Source organism: Anas platyrhynchos, chromosome 1 (assembly GCF_047663525.1).
Source record: "Anas platyrhynchos isolate ZD024472 breed Pekin duck chromosome 1, IASCAAS_PekinDuck_T2T, whole genome shotgun sequence".
Taxonomy (NCBI): Eukaryota; Metazoa; Chordata; class Aves; order Anseriformes; family Anatidae; genus Anas; species Anas platyrhynchos.
In genome coordinates this window covers 139,822,229-139,845,888 of record NC_092587.1, presented here as the reverse complement: position 1 = coordinate 139,845,888, position 23,660 = coordinate 139,822,229, and the positions used below count along the sequence as shown (strand labels likewise).

Below are 23,660 nucleotides of genomic sequence, written 5' to 3'. Positions count from 1 at the left end.
TTTGTTTTGAATGTCAATGAGCTCCCATTTTTTTTTTCCAGGTGGTAATTTTAAAGTGTGCTTTGTTTCTGCCTCTGTAGCACTCAAAGGTGGCCAGGCAGGGGAGAGGAGTAGCAGTTTTATACCTTTGTATCTGGGAGTGATGAAGCGAGATGGAAAGATTACCTGGTTTGTCTGCCTTCATGCCATTCTTTTCTTATCACATCAGTGTCAGCAACTCTATTTAAGGAAAAATAGAGTAACAAAAGAACATCTCCGTCTTCTAGTTCGCTGTCTAATACTATAGAAGCTATAAATACCCAATAACATGGAGCTTAAAGTAGGACTTAGATGCATAGATAAAAAGGCACTGCCTGCTATAAAAATTAAGAAATCAGGAAATCTTACAGCAGTGGCATGCTTCCCCCAAAAGCTCAGTCTCTTTCCTCTGGGAAGGTCTTTGGGGCTGGGAATCACAGAGGTGACAAGAGAGTGTCCCCAAAACTTTATTTCACATTTCCCTTGTGTGTGGGGGTAATCAAGGTTTGTATCGAAGGATAACGATGCCGTTTTTATAAATGTAAATTAGAATCAAAGCTGTGCAGGGGTGATGTGGTCTTTGGAAAAACTATAGGTGGCAGCATCCTAAAAAAATAGCTTGACTGGTGCCTTTAGCCAAAGAGGGATCAGTCCGTAGTGCCTTCAGCGATGTGATGAGCAAAGGTACAAAAAGGAGCGTGAATGGAAAAGAGCAGATGAGAAACTTGTGGGAGCTGATCTCTGGGTAAGCCAGCAGTTAAAACGGGTCAGCCAATCTCCTAAATCCATGTCCTATTTACTGCTCTCCAATATTCCTGTCACATATGTGCTTATCTCAAAGTTTATTTGATTCACAATAATGGGAGCTATGGTAGACAATGCCCGGGATTTTTTTTATCTCGCAGCCGAGCTCCTTTTCACATCTTGCTCGAAGCAAGATGAAAGGAGGAAGAAATTATGCTGCAGCTTGCCTAATTGCTGCTGGACGTGTTGATGAAGAGCACTGTGATTCTTTGCTACTTGGGTTTCTTAAATAAAGTCGGGGTGCTCACTGGGGCTGGGTGATTTCAGCGGGCTGCACCCATCAGAGTTCTCAGGGGGAGGATGCTGGGGAAAAGCAAAGCGTCACCGTGCAAATAATGCGTCCTTGTGACTTCGCTTCCCTTTTAATTACTTCCTCATAAGCCCTTTCACAGCCTACTTAATACTTAACTATTTCTGCCTGTCTTTTAACTGCCTGGCGCTGGCAGGTAGTGCTGGAATTGCCCTTTGCAACTTCCATGACCGCACACATAGACTCGAAGCAAGACCTCGAAGCAGAATACGGAGCTGTTCTTTTTTTTTATTTGCTTGGAAGAGGGAGCAGGAGGAAAAGGCTTGCAGTATTATTTTTGTGTCGTCTTCCATAAGCCAGCAAAACGGATTGGGGACATTATTCCTGGGTGCCTAGGGATAAAAAACAAAACAAAACAAAGAAAAAAATGACTCTAGGACTACATCTGAACAGGGAAAGCTCGGAGTACGTCTGGATTACTGAGCTTACAGGTGCTGCATGAGTATCATTGAGTCTGATCCCGCAGTGACAGCAGGTTCTCCAGAACAAATTATTCACCTTATTGCTGCCTGATTTTTTTTTCCCCATTAGATGAGAGCCCCTAACCTAAAGATGATGTCTCTCGGTGCTGTGGGGCTCGCTGCCGAAGCCAGGTTGTGCCTCACTTGCTGCTAAGGCGGAACAGAAATGCCCACTGATGGCTCTGCAGCCAGGTCCCCCGAGGGATTTGTTCACCCAGGGATTAAAATTGTTCCACGGTTGTCTGGTTTGTTTAAAACTTGTCTTAAATTCTTAATTGGAGACAGAGACCTCAAAAATAGACAAAACCTTCCATTATCCTTACGTGCAAGATGTACAAGAACCCATCTTCTAGCCACTGCACCATTTTTATACCTCCAGTTTTACATATCCCTTGCTTCTGTTTGTCCCGAAACTCGAAGCTGAGTTTATATATCTGCCTGATGAATTTGTTTGGGGTGGAAGGAAGCCAAGAATTATTCTACCAAATGTTTTAGCTTGACGCCGAGTGGGGAGGCTGTAGTTTGCCAAGCTGGGAAAGTGAATACTGAGGCAGTTTTTGCGAGGCTTGTGCAGGGTGTGGGTCATCTTCAGTGTCAGCTCCAATCTGTGTCACATCATTACCCGCGGAGGAGCGTATGCTGTGAATGAACCCACACGAGAGGGAGGTTATACAACAACTTTGGTTATCAATTCTCCCCAGTTGTTTTTTAGCCTCAAATTTAACGATGGGAAGATGATGGGGAAAAAGACAGGCATTTCTTTCCCAGAAGTAAGTTGAAATCATAGTCAAAGGAAAATAAAGGGGGTTACTGGCGACTAGACCACAACCTTTCAGTCTAATTCTGCGATTTTTATCCATGTTGCTTTAACTGTCTGGTTTAGTAACCAGCTCAGCTGCACTGCACTCTTGTTATGAATGAAAGCTGCTAGCTGTAGTGCAGCCACAGCCCCAGTTTGGGTTATAACAGGACTGTGTGTGCAGATAGCTGCGTCTCGGGGTGAGCCTTGCTGCTGGACTCACGGGGACTTTGGACTGGGCAGTTCAGGCTTCAGCCCTGTAGCTGGTGAGTGAGCAGCGATGGAGCTGTGAGGCCTCCAAGCCTGGAGGGAACGAAATGACCACAGAGGCGGTAGCTTCCCCTAGGGACTTCCCAGCTCCATCTCCACAAAAAGAGGTTGCAAATTCTTACGAAAGGTATTTGGCTGTTTTTCCAGCCACGCCTACAGCAGTACATTTTGTCAGCTCTATCTCCGCAATATAGCGACTCATTTCCTATTAGCTTTTCTTATCAGCCTAATTGTCACTGCAAAATTGTCACCTGTTTCCAAAAAGTGATGCAAAACAAAACTGACCAACATGCAGATAAGTTAGTTTTCACTGTAATATTTACCAGTGACCACACCGTTTTGTTTTCGCAGTCCACTCTTCAGGGTTGAATTAGGCTGGAATTTACAAAAGCACACTCAGCATCGTCCCAACTCTGTTTGCTTTGGACTAAAGCTGGGAGCTCGTATTAGCTCAGCCCAAGAGTTTGCTGTGGAGTCATTGCATCATATGATATTCCACAATGGATTTGTACAGCGTTTGGTGACCTGGAGCCAGGACCTGCTTTAATAGGCCAGGGTGAGGAAGCAGAAGCTATTTGCTGGTGTAGAAGAGAAAAAAACTTAGATGTTCCTACCTACATGAGAAGATTCCTCATTAAAATGAGCTTCAGATTAGGAACAGCAGGACTGTGAAATGTCAGCAAAGCAACACTTCAGCTTTTAAACATTTTAATTAATTGTGTTGGCTGTGGGTTGGCTGATAGCATGCTCCGGCTGGCGTCAGAACGTCCTGGGCACCTTGTACAAACTGCCGGAGAAGCCCATGGTTTGCTTTGCTGAGTCAAAGTGTGAGTCTGAGCGTGTCAGACTCGCTGCCTCTTGGAGGCAGAGTCAGCTTGGACAAAGCTACGAGCAGCTGAGCATGTAGAAGGAAATTAATACGAGTACTGCTGTTATTTCAAATCTAGTGAGACGTCGCTGGCTTACAGTGAAAGCCAGAATGGGAGTTAATCAAGGAATGAAAACACAGCGTGCTGCAGAAATCAGTGCTCATTTCATGGAGCTGGAAAAGCGGTGGTGCAAATAGTTGACGCACAACTGTCCATTGTAAGACTTCCAGAACCAACTAGGAGAGCAAACTGCTTTTTTTTTTCCTGAGCTTATATGTTATTGGAGAAAAAAAAAAGCTAGGTAAGTCCCATTTTCTTAAAGATATAGTAGAATTTAAAGATTTATTTCATTATCAGCAATTTATTTCATTATCAGCCAGCACACTCTGTGCCAGCTGTGGCACTGCCCTGATGCCATCTGGAAGGAAACAGAGAGCAACGGTGCTTCTGCCGGGGTCCTTTGGGGTGTGCAGCAGAGGAGGAGCTCGAGGGGGTGCCCTCTGGACCGTCAGGGCAATGCAGCTCGAAGGCAGATGCAGCAGGAGGCTGGTATTGCTTGTAGAGATCCCAGTCAATCATTGCTGGTGCAATAGCTCGGTCTTTCGCTGGATGCTGTCCTTATCCAGCCATGGAGCCTTTATGAGTAATTACAACACACTAAAGATTAGGATTTGACAATCTAGAGCGGATGCAATTGCATCGTCATAAACATGCCCAGAACATATTTATCTCCACAAAGAGGAATGAGCCACGCTGGGACTTCGTACCTGAGTGCTGACTAGCTGCGAGCAGCCCCTTGTTCCTTTTTTTTTTTTTTTTTAGCTTACATGCCTCAAGCAACAGGTGCCTGGCTTGTGTACTGCGCTGCAGCGTGCACATTGTAGTGGGTCATCTGCAGCCCAACGGGGGGTGTTCAGCCGAGGTGGGACAGCTGAGGACAGGCAGAGAGGTGGACCAGAGAGCAGGCTTGCCAAGCCCCCCAGGGAATGAAGGAGCTGAGGAACCCACATTGTTCCTTTTCTGCGTTTCTTTTTTGTTTTTTTTTTTTGTTTTTTTTTTTTTGTGGGCATGGCCCCAGCCTAACTAATCTCACTGTATAAAGCGCGAGCTATTTAGCCCTAATGAAAAGGGGAAAGGAATAAAGCTCCTTTGTTCCCCCACCTCGCTGCTCCTTTCCCCAGGAGATCCTCGCTCAGTTACCATGGATATGCAGGCTGGTGGTGCGGTCCCGTCCTTTATGCAGCACACCTACTAACACCTGCACCAGAGCAGCTTTCAGACATGGGCCTGGCTTCTGCTGTATCTGGTGCTGAGTTATGCATCTCGTTATTTGTGGCTGGTTGTTCCACCTTCTCGAAGCAGATGCAGCGCTTCGTGACTTGTCACCTCCATTCATAACGATGCCGAGCAGGAGCCCGACTGGTGCAAGCCACCATCGTGAAGTCCGTAAAGCAGCTGGGGGACTTTAAGGTTTAAGGTTTCTCAGTGCCACTCCCTTGAACACCAGGCAGACAAAATACTGGGTTGCACTAAGGCCTGGAGTAGGCGTGTCAGTGCCATACAGCTGAAGAGTGAAGGAATTTGTATTGCTGATGATTTATGCATCTTGTTCGTCAGCTGTGCTCCGATTGTGCTTGGTTTGGCACTCACTGAGTAATCAGGAAACCTTTCCTGTGGCTTCAAGGGACGTTGGATCGAGGCTGCTGAGACTAAGGACACTGAACAGCTGGGATATGCTCATGAATTTCCTAACTGAGGGTGGGAGCTCTGCTAAACCACCACCAGCTCTGTAGTATCAGCATTGATCTGAATGTTAAAAGCTCTGGGCTGTGCAGCCCTAGCGCTGTTCCCCCTTACTTCCCTATGTGGTGTTGTCCGTGCCACCAAAAAAAACACCACAGGAGAAACAGAAAAAGACAAGTGCCTTTGCAAATTAAAGAATGCAGTGAAACATGGCAATGAGAGCTCTCAGGCTATTTGCATAAACAATTGGGCTCTTGTGGCATTCAAGAACGATTTTTTTTTTTCATGAAATGAATGCGTTTTCTGTCCTGAAATACCTTTAAGAGAGAGCAACAATAATAATGAGAGGATTAGAGAATGTCTTTGTTAAGAGCGTTGCTGTGTCTGTGATTTGTCCAGAGCCATGCGAGATCTCCTCCAATATGAATAGCAGCAAGCGTTTTACTGCTCTTATTATTCAATTGTATTCTCATGGCATTCAGAGGACTCGGCCAGCACAAGAAGCTGTTGTGCTTGGAGCTGTGAACACTCCAGAGTCTTCTCTAAAAAAATCAGAGAATCGCTTAGGTTGGAAGAGGCTTCTGAGATCATCTGGTCCAACCTTTAACCCAGCACTGCCAAGTCTGCCACTAACCCATGCCCCAAGCACCAGGCCCAACCTCTCCTTGAACACCCCCAGGGACGGTGACTCCACCACCTCCCTGGGCAACCCGTCCCAGTGCCTGACTGCTCTTTCTGAGCAGAAATGTCTCCTCACTGCCAGCCTGAACCTCCCCTGGGGCAACTTGAGGCCATCCCCTCTGGTCCTATCACTGGTTACCTGTGAGAAGAGGCCGACCCCCAGCTCCTCACATATTCCTCTCAGGTAGGTGCAGAGAGCAATGAGGTCTCCCCTGAGCCTCCTCTTCTCCAGACCAAACACCCCCATTCCCTCAGCCACTTCTCACAGGCCTTGTGCTCATTCAGGCAGCTCAGGAACATCTTGCTGTTAAACATTCAGGTTTTTTCCTTCCTCCTGCCTGCATGCTTCCTCTGTCCTCTTCCTCGTGCCCTCTCCAGGCAGCTGCTGGTGGTGTTTGGCAGCCTGGGCAGCAGCCACTTGCCTTTCCCTGGGCAGAGTGCTGCCCAGGCTGGGTGTATGGCACCCATCTCCACCTGAATCATTTGTTACTGTTCCTGGAGCCTCTGAAAAATGATTTAGAGGAGCCAAGGAAAGGTTTTTCCATGCAGCATTTGTTTCTCTTGGAAGTGTGCGGGCGATTCTCTGCCATTAGCTGGTGCACAACACGAGAGCTTTTCTTTGTACAAGACCTCACGATGCCAACAGCTGGGGCTGGAAATCCTCCATCCAAGCCACAGCCTTGAGACAACTCGCTTCAGGCCACCTCGGTACCCGTCTCTCTTGGCTTTGTGCTCTTTTGCCTCCTAAAACTTTTATATGTAGCTCTCAAAGGCAGAAGGAGACAATTCCTGCTGGTCAAGCACAGCCTTGCCCAGACCTTCCTGTCTGCCCGCCTTTCTATTTCGGATGCCAAGCCAACAGCAAGAAGGAATCGATGCTGTGAGATCGAAAAGCAAGTGTATCATTTAGCTGCCTGGACCAGCAGATGGCAAGTGCAGAGGAAAAAATCAATCTAAGAGCCAGTCTGGGGACTAGGCATTAAATAAAGCCATCTGGCGATGTATGAGGGGAAAGGAGAAGATGAGTCCAAGGGCTGCTTTAAATACCTGCTCACAGCAGAGATGAAGTTGCTGGGAATTCGTGTCAGATCCTGACCCTGTGGGAAGGTCTGTGAAGTGTTAAAAGCCTTGGCAGTGCTGAGGGCTCAAACGTAAGGCACCAAATTGCCAAGCAGAGAAAACCCAAGACGTAGCAGCGCTTCTGTGTTTGTGAGACCACAAGCCGTGCTCCGTGTTGAAGAGTAAATACAGACACTGCAGGTCTGAGATGCCTTATAGGAATCTGTCTCGTAGAAAAGGACTAAGAAGACAAGCAGAGAGTAAGCAAAGAGGGCAGCCTGATATATTCCTAATTCTGAAAGAGATTTATAAATCTGGTTTTACGCTGCTGCCGTCACAGGTTGTTACTTTGCCACACTACTTCCCGGAGAAGGGAGATGCATGTGGTTTTGCTCTTAGGCTTTTAAATAAAGCTGCTGAAGAGAAGCACAACTCGCTGGAAAGGGAAGTGGTGTTTCACCTAAGTGCCCAGCCTTTCTGTTGGAAACTTTGCTGTCAGGGAATGTGATTCCAGAGCCCAGAAGTCTCGCAGATGTTATTGCAATTTCTGTTGTACAGGTCAGTGCTTTGTCTGTTTTTTTTATAATCTAAGTGCACACAGCTGCTAGCCTGTCTTTTACATTATAATAATTCAGTTCTGGGTCTTATTCTTAAACTTATATGTGTTTAAGACATCCTTAAACTTATACATGTACTTTTTTTCTGAAAAAATGTGGAGACCGTGGCACATCCTGAACATCCAGGTTCTCCAGTAGCTGCCAGCTTTATTGGCAGACCGATTCTTCTTATTATTCCCATAAAGAGCAATTGGGGGATCATTTTACAACGAGTATTGGTCTTCTTGTCCAGGCCTGTGGCATTAAAGAGAAAAAATAATACCACCACGCAGGCACCAGCTGTAGTGAAATGAAAAAAAATCAGTACCATAATGTCAGTCTTTAATGCCTCTGTTGATAGTAAGGTTCATGTACTTGATGGCGTAGCAGCTATATTTCGTGCATTAACTGTCAGTTTCTGACACTTACATGGAAAATGGTTGCAACTCTCACTGAAAAAAAATCCCTTCCAGCTTGTCTGCGTGGTTACCGATCGGTTATGGCATCTGAGAAAGTCCAGTTGTCTTTATTTTCCCTCAGTCTCCAATAACCAGGCTAACAAAAGACACTATTTCAGTCCCTCCACTGGGATGAATAATTCATTGCCCCGCACTTTCTGTAAATGCAAACTATTTCTCTTGTAAAGGTTATTTACAAGACAGCTCCGGACACGCAGACGTTGATTTGCTGCCTCCTGGCACGTCACTCTCCTCTCATTGAGAGGGTAGCAGCAGTTTATTTCTGTGAAACCTTGGTTAAGGGTTTGCTCTCTGTCCCCGTGGAGTGGTGGTAGGTATCCCATGGCGGGCAGCAGGGAGCCTGGCAGGATTTCAGGGCTGGGAGGAGCAGCTCGTCTGTCTGTGGTTAAACTCGGGCTGTGTTGAAACACAAATTTTGAAGCCCATATTTTATTACAAGGTGTGCATGACGAGCTCAGTACATTAGCATCCTTCTGTATGCCTCAGGGAGATCAAACCCTTCGTTAAGCATCTTCCCCCGGAGAAGACACGTGCCTTGCCAAAACCTGCCTGCAGGCAGAGCTCTGTGGGTAGAGGGAACTGCTGCCTTCCTCTTCCTCGGTGCGGTGCGTTTGGCTGGCATCTTAAGCTGGCATAAAATGAAGCCGGTGCAGTCATGCATGTTTAAACAATAAGAAGATCTGACTGATTGTTTTTAACCATACGGTGTGGCTTTTCTGCACCCCACCCACAGCCCTTTTACTGCTCACCCATTCTTGCTGTTCAGGACTCAAACCGAGGAGATGTCCAGAGGAAGGAAATGTGGCCGGTTTGGGCTCTCATTTCAGGCTGAATTTCCAGCAGCGTTGTTCCTATCTGCATTTTTTTTTAAGCTAACTGACATAAAACTGCTTTATTATTTGGCAGTTCTCACTGTTTTATCGCCTGTTACCATTCTGCTCCGTATACCACTCACAACCCGTTTTCCACCCAGTAGAAATGTAAAATTTCCCTTGATTCTTCACAGAATTTTGGTTGTGCTCGAGAACAGCTAAAAAATTAATGGCTGTACAACAACTGGCAGCTTTGCCAGCAGTGTCAATGATAAAAAAATGAGCTGTTTGCTCACCCATGGCCAGGAGATGGTTGGATTGTGGCACTTAAATGAAGCAATTTCTTCATCTCCAAGTATCTCCCTTGGCTGTCTACCCCTGTGGCAGTCCTGGTAAACGCCCTTCAGTCTGTATACAGAAAAATGTGAGAACATTTTTCTCTTTATTTCACTACCTCTTTCTCTTTTTTCCCTTTCTTTCTCGCTTAACACCTTGTTACTGTAGGACCCTTCTCTGCAGTCTACCCATCCTTGTTAAGATCTGCTTCACATCTGAAAGTCCTGCCCCCTGAAAGGCTTCCCCTTTCCCTCTCTCTCTCAGGCTCAGCAATTCTCCATTTCATCTCAAATCTTTCATGCTTGTGTCCTGAAATTTCTCTTTGCCTCTAATAAGGGCCTTATTTTTGAAAGCTTGTTTTTGCTGCACTTTTCATTTTGCCAGGCTTTCTCTTTTTTCCTCTGATTTCTGCTGTTCGGTGTCAGCTCGTGCTCCTCAACAGAAAAGCAATTTGGAAGAGTTTGTAGGAAGCAAATGCACTGAAATCCACTCCATTTGGTTTGCAAAAGAAGAATCCAGTAAAAAAAAAGAACCTAGTGCTATCTAATATACGGCTATTGCTATGAACAGGGTCTCTGCATCATTCTGCCATCTGATGATGCTGTTTTTTGGATTGCCTTTCATAAATAAAATTGTTTCAGAATACCTATACTAGTTAAAGTTGAGTTGTGCTGCACAGAGCTCTGATTCCTGACTTACACTCGGTACTGTGTTATGCAATCAGCTTTTCTTTAGCAGCAGGCAAGTGTATATTTAACATCTTAAATTTTCACAGTTTACTCCCTCCAAATGTTGCTTGGTTATCTACAATGATTTAATTTTTTTATTGGGACTTTTTAAAAAATCTGGATTCATTCATCTTTGCTGCTCCCTGGGTCATGACATCTCTAACTGCATTGTTTGGAAATTTCGGTGCCTTTGAGATAAGACAGCCCTGGGCTCTTCCTATTTCTGCAGAAAAGGTGAGAGAAGGGAAATGAACAGAAACCCTATAATTTTCCTATCAACATGTTGGGCTTTGGCTCTTGTTCAGGAGGGTATTTGAAGCATCACAATATTCATCTGCTTTTAGGCTGTTGCAATTACGGAAGGGATAGACGGCTTCTCTGGGTAAACACAGGCTTTGTGAGGGAGGGGAAGATTTCAAGCACAGCCAAGAGATCGGCTGCTAGGTGTGCCATTGCACGGTTGAGATGGTCTGGCATTTCTGCAGATGCTTGTGTGCATTTCCCTTCTACTAAACCCTTGTTTTGTTTTTAACAGGTAAAAATGTTGTAGTAAGTGGTGGAAAACAAACATTTTAGGGTCACATCTGGACTCCTGTAGATATAACAGGCCGGTCTTCCTCTGACTGGGACTCTTCATTAAAAGTACTTCTACCCATGGGCTGGCTGGCTGGTGTATACGTGTATCTGCTATAAACCTTAGGAATCTGGGGGTTCTGGTTGGCAACAAGTTGAGCACAGGCCAGCAGTGTGCCCTGGCAGCCAAAAGGACCAACCCTGCCCTGGGGTGCATCAGGCACGGCACTGCTAGTGGTCAAGGGAAGGGATTGTCCTGCTCTGCTCTGGACATAAAAAGGACATAAAACTATCAGAGAGTGTCCAAAGGAGGGCTAGAAAGATGGTGAAGGGTCAGGGGGGCAAGACATGAGGAGAGGTTGAGGCCCCTTGGTGTGTTCAGCCCCGAGCAGAGCAGGCTGAGGGGAGGCCTCATGGCAGCCTGCAGCTCCCTCACGAGGGGAGCGGAGGGGCAGGCGCTGAGCTCTGCTCTCTGGGGACAGCGACAGGACCCGAGGGGACGGCATGGAGCTGGGGCAGGGGAGGGTCAGGCTGGGGGTTAGGGAAAGGGTCTGCACCCAGAGGGGGGTCGGGCACTGGGACAGGATGCCCAAGGCAGTGGGCACAGCACCGAGCCTGTGGCAGAGCCCACCCCGGCAAGGTGGGAGCTGCTCCTATAAGTGAAATATGCCCAGGTGTGACAGGGAAGCATTCAGCCAGAATCAGAGAAATCGCTCCTGCAGCGACACCCCTCATCCTCCTTGTTCTCCCTGGTCACCTCCTGCCATCAGGGGAAATACCCAGCGTGGTGTGCTCGGCACTGCTTTCTTACCCTTGTTTCCCAGAGTGGAGACGTTCATGTAGTCAGCAGAAAGCAAACAGGCATATTTTTCCTGATGTTCTCCTCTGTGCAACGCATTTATATTACGCTGCATCCAATGAGTCATTATTTTCTTTCACTATAAAGGTTAACTAGGGTCAATTATTTGCCATCCAAGGGACCCAGAGGTTCTGTAGCTCTTCAGCCCTAATTCAGCTCTTATTTTTCATCTTCTAGAAAATGCATACCGAGGAGGCTGCAAGCTAAACAGGGTAATGAATGCACTGGCATGACAGTAACTTAAAATATTTGAAAGGTCAGAAAATGCAGATTTTGTGTGTCATCTTACCTTTCCCGACTTAATTCTCTTCTGTTTTCTGTGTTACGAGTTTGGCTTAGAGTACTCTTTGTAGCACAGGTGTCCAGGACAACCTTAATTTCTTGGGTTTGCATGTTTAACCTTCTGTCATTTCATCTGTTAACCAAGTATGTGCTGGGTGGTTTCTTCCACTTTCTCTAATGACAAAGATTGAAGTACAAAGATCTTATTTCAAGCTTAAGAACTTAGAGCCTCCTTGGCACAAAGGACAGAAAACTCACCCCCAGTTTTTGCACGTGCGCTCCCCCTTTTCATGACAGGTGCCTTTTTTTGTCCCAGGAGCAGTTCGTTGCCATCCCGCTGCCTCTGCGAAGCCAGGAGGAACTTTTCCCTGCCTTGCCAGGAGAGACCCGGCTGAGCTCCCCGAGCAACATCAGCCTGCGCTAAGAATTCAGGTCAGGATCTCCCCGCTGGTCTCCTAGCAACTGGGGGATACTGGTGCTTTCTCCCTCCACTGACTCATTCGGCACCAGATGCAGGGACCTCACACTTTGGGAAGGCAGAGCAGAGCCCGGTGCTGGATAACTGAGGGGATGTAGCGTGTGCCGCCCAAGTCGAACTGAATCGAGGCTTTGCAGGATCCTCCACGCAAACCTTAAAGCACCTCCGTTGTGTTTGCTAGCACTCAGAAGTTTGGCAAGGTGACAGATCTCTTTTGAAGCACCAGTAGCCTTTTGTGTCGTGTCAAATCTGGCAAAACAGGAACGGATGCAGGTAAGCAGCTGAAGAAAGTTCACGTCTGAGTTGCCTTAAAGGTAGATTTCCTGCAGGTGCAGTGCGTTTCTTGGTTACACCGATGCACAACATTCACTCGCGCAAGTATTGACCTGTCCTTGGACTTAGTAAAGTTTCATCGGAAGGTAAGTAAAAAAATAAAGAGGAAAGATAAACTATCTTCCCTAGTTCCTTGTGCTATCTGCTTAGATAGTGCTGAAAACAACTTCTAAATTACTTTGGTTTGTTTATTGTAGAATGGGCTAATGAAAAACCTCTAAGTGGTCAAGAGTTTTTGGTTGCCACTCTCTCAGAGACCAGCTGCTTGTAGCATGGTTACAAAATGGAAAGCAGCAAGTCCTCCTGACTGTATTGTTTGCACAGGCCGGCAACGCTGCCTGTGGTTGTTAGCACTGTGGGGTTTCTTTCGGATTTTTTACTTTCTTCCCTAGATTGCAAGTAGAAACCCTTCGACAAGTGCAAAAGTTGAAGTATTGTGCTGTTCTAAAAAAAATATTTGGACCAAAAAACATTCCCGTGTGTGCTGTAGCCCCCCTTCTTTACTCACAAACACCAGAGATCGTGGGATTTACACCAGGGTGTATTCGTATCTAGTGCCAGCACAGGGGTGGCCCGATAGTTTTCCGAGGGACCGTTTCTCACAGAAAATACAGTTCTCATATTTTGAAAAACGTGGGAATGAATGTCGCCAGGTGCACACAAGCGATTCAGCTTGCTGTTTTCAGCAGTCTGTGAGCACTACGCTCCAGCTCTTCAGCAGTGGGATTTGGCTTAGCCCCAGTTAACTTGAGCAGAGGCCTGCCAAGTGGCATCAGCCAAAGAGCTGGCTGCGTGTCTCGGACAGACACGCTGCAAGCATGTCTGTGGGTTTTTTTTTGCACAGGAGGCTGTAGCGAGGTATTCTAAACAGGGATATAAAAAAAAAATAATTTAAGCTGTATTTTTTAATGATCTCTAATATGGAGCTGTTTAGTTTGAATGCTGACTCTAGGGCATTCAGGACCTGATTTCTTCAGAGAGACTGAGTAAGTGTGGTTTCAATTGATATTTTCCACGCTTAGTATTCAGAAAAACAGCTCCCAGAGTCTCACGTTGCATACCTGATACAGCGGCTGCTTTTCAGTGCTTGAATGGCTGGCTTGGTATCCCAACCTTTTTGTCTGTGTCAATGTATGGGAAAACTCATACCTGCATCCCTAGCACCCGCGGTGTATCTGTGCAGTTAAGAAGAGAGAAAAAATCTATACAGGGCCTGTAGTTCAGGATGTTCCTGATTACAAAAGGATCTCCTAAGTGGGTAAACGTCACACTTCCTGTGTGCTCAGGTGATATAGGATAGAGAGGGAGAAATACCTGAGCTTCACGTTTCATTTAATTGTTCCTTTCTCAAGATCAGCAACTTTCAGGAGACAGGTAACAGCAGAAACCTCTGCAGTCACTTCGATCTGGCTGTTTTAGCAAAGCAGCATCCTCAGAGGATAGCGTGGGGCCCGAGAGGTTAAGCTATCCGGCGCTGCCTGCTTGCTTTTGTTCACAAAGCAAAAGCTGTGGTGTCCTCTCAGTAACAGTCTTCTGTCAGAGCTGGGAACTCTGCTAGAGACCTCATTCCCTGACTCAAGTACTTCTAAAATGTCTGGAATAAAAAAAAATGGTTAAAAGGAAGGAGGCCCCTAAGCAAGCAGGGTCAGATTTTCCTTGTCAAGCTTGAGCTAGTGAATTTGCCAGCTGGATGGAAAAGGCTAAATATTTCCCTGCTACACCTACACTGGAGGCCCTCTGCGGATGTGCAGATGGCCAGGCACTTCAGAGTCCAGCCAAGGGAGTGTGTGCCAGCGCTTAGGGGTTTAACAAAAATCTGGAACGGGCCCTGTAGGCTGATGTCAGCAGCCGGCATCGCAAATCTGGGTGCCCGGAGATGTGGAAGAGCCAAGCCTGGGAAGATTATTGGGACACAGACCTTGCAATGGATGGTATTTCTTGATGGGAAATGCAGGAGGCATGTTCTGCTCTGCAGTAGAGAACAGGCCAGAGGTGGAAAGTGAGTGCTTGCATCGCCAGTGCCTGTCTACCAGCCCCTGCAAGGCTAGCTGGGAGCTGGAGAGCTGAAAGGGGAGACGACCATCTTCTCTAAATACTGCTGACAAGAGACAAAAGCTGCCTCAAGAAAAGGGTAGTGTTGGCACCAAAAAATAAAAATAAAATAGCTATAGACTGGCTGTTTAGTCAGGACATTTCTAACAAGCTCCCAGAAGAGCATTTCAGTCAAAGGAATGGGGAAAAATGAAATTGTTTTCAAAATAGGCTTTCATTGGCCTGTGAAAGGGTTATGTGAAGTGTTTGTCAGCACTAATAGGGGGCTGAATGCTCGGGAAGTCCCCTCTGGTAGTACATTCCCATGGTTTATCCTGACACACCTACACAGAGCTCAGGGATTTAAGGGCACCAAAACATTGCTGTTCCTCTGGAAACTACCCCATGAGAGAAGCGGAAGAGGTGAGAGGACTCATGGAGGCCCTGCAGGGGAAAGGGACTGACAGGAGAGCGCATCTGATAGCCATGGGTCTTTCAGAAACACGGCGCTGAGGAACCCTTGTGGACAAAGCGATTTATGACTCACGTGCTTAAGACACAATCTTTCCACATGGGGTCCTTTCCACTCCCCATAGGGAGCTCCTGTGCTTCTCTGCTCCCATTCCTCTGGAAGAGCATCCTCTGAAATCAGATTTTCTGGCACACAAATGCCAATGCCATTTAATTTATAAAAGCCGCAGCACATTTTGTTGTGCTCGTTTCAGGCAAAGCTCAAGTGTCGTACAGTCACGTGTGTTGGTGGTGGATGAGAGCTCTCAATGCCATGCTGGATTTCTACATCTCACTTGCATGATATCTGCCAAATTGCAGGCAGGAAATTTCTGAATTAATGACAAATATTTCCCAACAGTTGTTAGTTAAGTGCCTGCACATGTTAAATTAACCATAAGAATCTTGTCGTAGTCATCAATTAATAACTTGCATCCTATCAGGCGTTCGGTGTTGAAGTGAAATGTTTGTGAAGTATTCAAGGAAAGGAGCCCAAAGAGACAAACAGGACAAGTTCCCAAATTTTGGATTGGTTTGGGGTTTCTGCCCATTGCAAGCACCATTTTCAGGTCCCTGTGTAGCCTTTGGGTCTCCCTTGGCGCAGGGGTAGGGCAGTGGGGACGGGAAGGCAGAGCACCTCCGTGTGAACACCAGGGTGGTGCTCTTCAGTGCCATCCTTCCCCATACTTCCTACAATCTCCTGGCTTTGTTCTGCATTTAACATTTTTGCGTGTATTCCTCTGAGTGTCCTGCACACGTGCTCCCTGGCACTGGTCCTGGACAATCGGGCACGTCCAGGGTCTTGTGGATAGAGACAGCTCTGGACTTCCACGAGGTAGCAGTAAAACCCGTTAAGCCCCACCAAAGGAATGCAAAGTTCGCATCAGCCGAGCAGGACTAAATTAGGAGGAGTCAAAAGGTGCTGGAGGAGCTCGTTGCCATCTATCAGCCTGCCTCCTGCACCTCTTCTGAGGGAGCCTTGTGCAGCAGGCAGGCGAGGGGCCGCTCGCGTGGCCAGTGGGGTTCATTGGCAGAGGAATGTGGAATGTGTTTACCAGGTAGCGGTTATCACGGAAATATGTGAGCACCATCGCCCGGGGAAATTTTGGAGGATTGAGCCTGCGCTGAGTGTGGCCGTCCCTCTCGGACAGCCCCGCGTGGACCTTGGGGAAGGCACCGGCCTCTCAGCCCGCAGCCAGGGCCCGGCAGAGGGGCGAAGCAGGGCAGGATGCTGCCCTTCCTTGCCACCTCCTGTTGCCATCCCCACTGCTCCTTGCTGCTGGGATGACCCCGGAGAGGGACAGAGGGACAGTTCGGTGGCCCGGAGGCATGGCTGCTTTCTACCGCTGCATCCGAGGGGACTCCAGGTGAGAGCACGGCCGCGGCCGGGCTGCCCCGAAGCAGCACCGGGGGTCGCTGAGGACTGGGGACCCCGATGGGACCTTTCTGCAGCACTCCTGGGGGTCAGGCTGCTCGTGGCTGGCTCATCTCGGACAGTGGGCTGGCATGTCTCTGCCTAGAGGGGCTCAGGATTCCTTTAGGATATTTAATTAATTCTCCCCACATTCCCTAGCTTCTTTTTGTCCTTTACTGTAAATATTTAATGTTAACTCCATTTAGCACCCGGTGCTTAAGCGATCACAGTGCTTATTTCATCCCTCCAGCACAGGAATGCTGGAGGAACCCCGTACAGCGCGTCCTGGTCTCTTTGTTTCCTGCACTTTTACCTGTGTTCGGCCAAACCATGCTCTATTTTTCGTTGCATATATATCTGGGATATTGCTGTGTTCTGCCTTCAGGTGAAAAGACTCGTCCTTAACTTCTGAGGAGACGACAGGAGGGTTGGAATAAAGCTGCTGACTACCTCACAGTTATGTAGCCGAGGGTAAACAGGCAAGGCATTATAGATGGGCTCCGAAGGCACAAAAACGGGGCCGCATTCAGATCCAATGTTCGCAGTTGCAATTGACTTCATTGTCTGGGCAGCTTGGCCCGCTTGGAGTTGTGCTCTGAATAGCAGAGAAAGCTGCATAAGGATCTCATTTTGGTTAGTACTAAAGCCTCTCCGCATCCCAAGCTCCCATTAACCTCCGCACTCCACAAGAGCCTGCTTACATTAGCCTAATTGATGGGGCTGCAGGTGTAAGAGCCTGCAGTTCCTCGGGGCTCGCTGTGCTTCCTGGCCAGACTCTTTCTTTCTCTGCCACACAGTGTGTGTGTGCGTGTATGTATGGGGACGATTTATTGTAGGTACGGCTCCAAAAAGCACGGGGGGATCAATGAAAGCCCTGTTACGTTTTGCTGAGTCTAAACCCACGGAGACCTCAGAACAACGTTGATTTCTGTGCTCCCTCTGAATACCAAACGACCTTGTGTAATTATTTTTGTGAAATAGCTTCAGGAATGTTCCCGGTGCTGAATTGAAGAATAATTGCGATTGTGGCGCGTAGAATCAAACGTAATTTTGTTCTAACTAAAGCAAGACATTTTGCTTTCTTTTCTATTGCTGTTCAAGGAGAGGCAGGGTGAATTTTTAATGCTTTTCTGACCCTTGACTCTCAGCGATGTTAGCCCGCTACTGTACAAAAAGGATGAGCTCCTTCAGAACATCATTAGCCAAAGCGTGCGCGCTTGATCCTATTGAAGTTCAGCATAGAGACTGTGCTGCCATTGCTGGAACGGCTGCTCCAAGCCCCAAACTCCACTAGTTTGCTGAGCTGTTTGTGCTCTTAAATACAGCAGAGGATCTCTGGTAGGGAGCCAGCTGGGGGAGGTCTCGGGTCTTTGTGCAGAACAGCTACACTTCTATTATCCCGGTAGGCTGAGAGAGAAGAAGGAGAGTCAATGTGCTTTTATTACTCCAAGTGTTCTTTTAATAACGCTTTCCACGGTGGTGGAACAGCTCTCCCGGGCTGTCTGTTAAATCACAAAAAATATGAGCCTTCCATTGAAAGGAAGAAAGGAGGTGCTTTTACATACCAATAATGCATTTCACATGAGTTTGTTCCATTCTCTTGCCAATGTAAACTTTTTTTTTTCCTGTTTTTAATTCTTTTATGTGGATGTTTGATTTGCATTTGTTTCTTTTGTTTAAAGAAAGCGTACAAGCTAAGGCTTTTCCCATGAGCACAACGTGACTTTTGACAAGGTGTTTACCCCTCAGTTACTGAGCTGTGCTATGGACGAGGAGCTCTCATCACCTTTCCGGGGCATAATCTGTTCCCTGTAGCAGGAAAAAGTCCTGGGCGATCGCGGTGACCTCCTTCCTTCTGACCTCACAGGTTTGTGTATCTCAATGCAGCACGGTTTTCTAAAAAAAAGAGCAATCAAAAAGCTTGCTCTTCACTAGCTGCTTGAGAGGAAAGTTTATTGTATGTGCTATTTGTCTTCTAGCCTACTGCTTTCATGCAGAAAATACAGGGGAAGGGAGGTCTATCAATTCTCAAAAAATAAACAGGTAGAGAGAGCAGATTTTTTCCCCTGTTCCTTGGAAATGCTGTGTTTGTAATAGAGAAAGGAATGTGCTGCTGGCATGGGGCACAGCAGAAGGCTTGCAGAGGATCTGCACGGTCTGTGGAAACAAATACAAATGCACCAGAGATGAGTTTGGACTGCTAGGGGAAGGAACGAGTGGCCGGGCACTACGCAGACTTTCGGGTAACATGAGAGCATGTTGCAAGGGTGGCAGGAGCTGGAAGAAATGTCAGCCCTCTTCACTGAGCCTTTCATTGACCAACAGTGCAGATTAAAGAAATAAATTGCTGAAGATGCCGTCCCTTTGGGCATCCATAAAAAACCTGGGTGCTAGCAGCATCCTCACTGATACATAAAAAACACTCATGTATATAAAAAGTGACAGGCTGCCTGTCTTCTTGGTTTGGCATAAAGGTTGGGCTGGATGGTCTTAGAGGTCTTTTCCAACCTGAATGATTCTGTGATTCTGTAAAGTTTGTCTTTGGTATTTTATTTGGTATAACAAAGGGAAATGTGGTTTTCTCAAAACAAACACACAGGTCTGCCCTGGGTAAATTATTTTTAGGGCATCACCCATTCAAGGAGGATGGGAATGGAGCTGGAATACATGCAGATGCTGTTATAGGTGCTGGCATGCAGTGGAAAGTGAAGGTGGCCTTTTGGTCACAGAGACAGTGCCTGGGATTCCTGACAAAGCTCCTGGGATGACCGTGCACATGTAAGCATGTTTTTGAGTGCAGCTGTGCATTTGATTTAAAAGTCAGAGGCTAAATGAGAAGTGAAATTTGTGCTCCTTTGGCATCAAGAGAAGTCTGGAGCAGGGAAGTGCACGGCTTTGGAAACGGGGAAATGATTTGCAGTTGTTATCAACTTCTCACATCCCTTTCTGCGTGCTTCTTGGATGCGTTTATACGAACAAATGGGATTTCCAGAGAACTGTACCTCGCTCACGTGGATGCTGCTGGCACCTGGGCTGTGCGCCCAGTGCTGGCTCAGGTGCAGCACTGCTCTGCGCTTCCCACACCTCCTCTTGCAGAAGGAGGGGACTGGGGCAGGGAGAAGAGGTTTTTCTTAATAATTTGAACTCAAGGTGATGGATGACTTCTGGAGAAGATTTTATAATTAGGCATGCTCTGAGAGATTTACTTTGGGGTAGGTTCAAGCTTTACCAGCTGGGAGCACAGACTGTGGTTTGGGAACTTGAAGTGGGGTGATGTTGGGGTCTGTATGAGCAGGAAGGGGTCTGAGCAATGAGGCATGTTGAACAGCAGGGGTTTTTGTGCTTGGTGGATACAGATTGTGATCTGGGAGAGCATCCGCATAGTGCCTTGGTCAATCCCATGGGCCAGAGATGTGGAGCATCTCCAGAGGTATGGAAGCTCTGCTGCTGTGGCTAAATCCACAATGCTGTGTAAAACCAGTAGACATTTCAGTGCATATCATGGTATTGCAGAGAGGAGAGGGCAGGTCTTCCTCTCGTGTGAATGATTTCCCTAAATTCATATGTTTAAAATCACTTTATTTGCTGATGTTTCTTTGCCTACTAGCAAGCAAATGTTCTTGAACAGCACTGGAATAAAAGGTGCAAATTGCTGCTGTTTGGTTCAGCTTTGCTTTTTTAATACTCACTTTTGAGTGCCTTGACATTTGGGAGGGGTAAGGAAGGGAATGAGCACCCATTGTGTGGCCATATTCCCTCTTTCCCTGCACTCACGTATTCTCAGGTGTGTTTCCTCTCTCATAGCTCATACTAAAAGGCCATGGGAAAGGAGGAAAATGGAAAAACAGTCTCTGCTGGGAAAAGTCCAATACAGAAAATATACTATTATAGGCTTGGGTAACACTTAGCAGTTTGTCATCAGACATTTTGGCTTGATAAATCTTGTAATAAATTGACAAACCAGGTATCTCTGATATCCCAGTGTGAAAAGACCCATACATGAATCCTGAAGGGAAACAAAAAAAAAAGAAAAAGTGCAGCTGCCAGTAGCGTGGTAAATCTCGCCCTTGCTAAAAGAGGAGAAGGAAAGCAGACAACTCCTGTAGGATGTGAGCTCCACTGAGTCTTCAGAGCAGGGTATGATTGAAGTTAGCCCTTGGAGTCCTGCAGGTCCTTGAGGAAACTGGAGGTGAGCAGGCTCGGCCATCCTGCTCCCCTCCATCGGCCGTGCACGTGGGTGCTGATTCGAGGCGTGTAGGCAGTGTCAGCACAGCTATCAAGTCACAGATGTAACAGGCATCATAGGTCTCAAGTGAAGCTTTGAAGAAGATGACATTAAACAATCAAATCTCCTTACATCAGGGATGTGGCATGCAGGTATGGTCATACTGAGGTGGACCTTTGGCCTCTTGGTGTTTTTTTTCCTCTCACAAGTACCGTGCTTTAACTGAGTCTTTCCTCTGGTGCGTGAGGGTTTGTTATGGACGCTGAGGAAAAAGTGTGAAAATCTGCCTCGATGGACTGTTAAAATAATTTATGCTGAAGGAAAAAAAGGGGAGATACAGATAGAAGAGCCCTTCAAGTTCATGTATTTGGGAAAAAAAAACAGAATTTTCTTTCGTGCTGGGTGGTAAACAGGTGAAAAACAGTATTTCTCTAACAGTGTGCCACAGAGGAAGAGGGAAAAGCAGCTTCCCCCCATGTCAATAAAAATGCCACCATCCATTTTAAGGCAGAAATCAATGTAATTGCCTAATTGTAATTGCCTAATGCTGGGTTTGGTGGGACACTGAGCCGGACAGCCCCCTCCTCGCAGAGCGGTCTGACAGCGCACCGCGTTGCCTCATGGCTTCGGTGGAAACCGTAACTCAGCAAAACACTGAAGTTTCTGCTCAAGTATTTACTTAAAACCAAGGTTGGCCAAAATGATGGCTTCCGAGTGTACTTCCAAAAGCCTGGCCACCAGCATCCCATCCTGCCCATGTCCCTCCGTGAGCTGCGTAGCTCCCCTCAGCCGGCTGAAGAAGAAGACGCCCTTTCGTCTCATGGCGTCAAACAGGCCTCTCCTTGGTAACGGCGGCCATAAAACTCCTCCCAGATCCTTGAGGCTCAGTCATGGGCACCCTGCCACACCTCACCAGCCCGCTCACAAGCCGTGTGTTTCCACAACATAGCAACTGTGGTGAGGGCTCACGGCCTCCAGCGCCGCCGGCACCGCGCTCCGTCGATGAACCAGCACCGGCCTGGGAGGAGGCAGCCAGGTTGCCAGCCCTGGATCCAGCCTGGGGACTTTCCTTTAAAACTATAAACTATATAAACTACAGCTGAGATACATCTGCCTACAACGGAGAGGATGGGTCTTCTCCCAGTGTCCAGGCCCAGGACACTTTTTAGGAGGACACACTGAGTAATAAATGTTTCATTTCCATTTCACTCACTCTTTGAATTTATGAGCCTCGTTACTTAAGCCTGCTCTTATTTCAGGGGATCGAAATAGCTGTGGTGTACTTGTGCTCTGGTCTAGGTTCTGGTGTGAGCATCTGTCACCAGCACAACCCCAAGAGGTCCTCTACGGTATTTAGGTCACCCTCCAGTGAATGGCATCCATGACTTTATTCTGACTGAACCATGAAATCATGGTTTTCCAGATGGAGAAAAGAGAGCACAAACAGACTACTGCGCTGAAAATGCAGTTTTAATTACAGATACCCTGCTCTCAGGCTTGGGACATGTACAATTTTGGATGTATTTTTTAATTTTAATTTTATTTTGCTTCAAAAAAGCAAAGAAGAAAATTTATTGTTTTATTTTTACTTGTATATTTTTTTCTGCATGAACAAAGGAGTAAATAGAATGGTTATACCTTTTCACAAAGGGTTTAAAAAAGAAGAAACACTAGAATCTGTAGAATACTTCAAGTTAAATATAAACAAAAAATTCACGCAGTTCTTCACAAAGGTTACTGAGATGTGGTACCCAAATGCTGTGATTATCACAAAGACGTTATGTCTGTGGTCCTGAATAGGAGGAGAGAGGGAAACTTGGAGAAGCAAACTTCTGATGCACACTTTCAGAAGCATTCAAGAACTTCATTACACTCAGTTTTCAGTAAGGAGAGGCGAGCTGATTAACTGAACTGTAATGCGCCATCACCTTATTAAGTGGAAATAGCTGTGAAACTATTATACTGTAGCCTAAGCAGTTTCATCCTGTGGAATATTTTCATATTGTTTATGTATTTGTAAATATAATACATGTATTTAGACATATATTGCTTATGTATTTATATATGTTACATTTTTATATCTTTATATTTTAGTATCTTGCTTGTGCGTGTTGAAGTATTGTTATCTCATTGATATGACAGACACTTTTTCTATCTCCTTTAGTGAAAGTCACATGAGTTCCTCAAGGATAATGGACCCGAAGGTGCGAGAGACCGAAGGATATGGAGAAGACAGTTCAGGTAGAATTGCTCCCTTCCTTGGTGAATGAAAAGTGCTGTAGCTTCTTGAGCTTTAGTGCCTTATCTCTGCCACAGAAGTGAATCTGTTTATTTAAAGAATGTATTCTCTATTTCTCTCATTTTGTCTCCAAGACCTGTTGCAGCTTTGACATTTCTAGAGGCTTGAAGTAAAATTTTTGTAGCATCTTTTAAAAATTACTTTTTTACCCAATAAGATCTGTCAATAACTGAAACACAGACAGGGATGCTTTCCAGTGCTGTCATCCCATCATATACAGGACGGGCACAAGTTGTTGGGATGTGCAAAACCCTGATTTCATTTTAAGTACTTTTCTTCATGGATCTTGGAACTGATCCTAATTTAGGTCTTTCCTCATTGAGCAGACTAACATTACCTTTCAAGATTACTGCTTGATTTCTATTTTAATACTTTATCATCCATTGAGACTCATAATTAGCATTCAAAACATTCTGGGATGTATTATAAAACTGACATTATAAAAGCATTAGCCTCCCGACACTGCACATTCCACCTAAGTAAGCTATTTCTACATTTAAATTGGTTTTGGTAACAGCATTGTCCTTATCATCACTGTTTAGCTTGCTGAACAAAGGCAGTGTGTTTCTGAGTTGTAATTTCTTCTCCATATCCCAGGCTGTTAATACCAAAGTTTTTCTTCATAGTCTAATTATCTCAAGAGGCAAGTAGAAACTCTATTAGGAAAGATCCTACACTGTAGGTTATTTTT

At 46.2% G+C, this 23,660-nt stretch overlaps 1 protein-coding gene and 1 long non-coding RNA gene across 12 annotated transcripts in view; one reads left to right on the top strand and one right to left on the bottom strand.

Moving 5' to 3' along the window:
• The window catches only part of CRACDL (CRACD like), a 53,049-nt gene that overhangs the window by 4,179 nt on the left and 25,210 nt on the right, over window positions 1–23,660 (top strand). For 3 of the 9 annotated variants that reach the window (XM_038173203.2, XM_013093769.5, XM_027446383.3), the window contains exons 2-3: window positions 11,996–12,430; window positions 22,835–22,911. In XM_038173203.2, coding sequence (XP_038029131.2) covers window positions 22,845–22,911 — 67 coding nt within the window. In that variant the 5' untranslated portion in view covers window positions 11,996–12,430; window positions 22,835–22,844. Of the gene's footprint in view, window positions 1–11,995; window positions 12,431–12,505; window positions 12,577–18,127; window positions 18,313–20,831; window positions 21,853–22,834; window positions 22,912–23,660 lie in introns of those variants that run through there. The other 6 variants (XM_038173201.2, XM_072030800.1, XM_027446399.3 and 3 more) reach the window with 6 other exon arrangements.
• LOC140000641 (uncharacterized) lies at window positions 712–12,078 on the bottom strand. Of its 3 annotated transcripts, XR_011805697.1 has the most exons (4): window positions 11,938–12,078; window positions 11,687–11,853; window positions 11,350–11,476; window positions 4,007–4,166 (listed from the first exon to the last, which is right to left on the bottom strand). It is a non-coding gene; the product is annotated as an uncharacterized lncRNA (long non-coding RNA). The 3 variants fall into 3 exon arrangements; XR_011805698.1 differs by lacking the exons at window positions 4,007–4,166; window positions 11,350–11,476 and adding an exon at window positions 712–1,464; XR_011805696.1 differs by lacking the exon at window positions 11,350–11,476 and having other exon boundaries at window positions 4,008–4,166.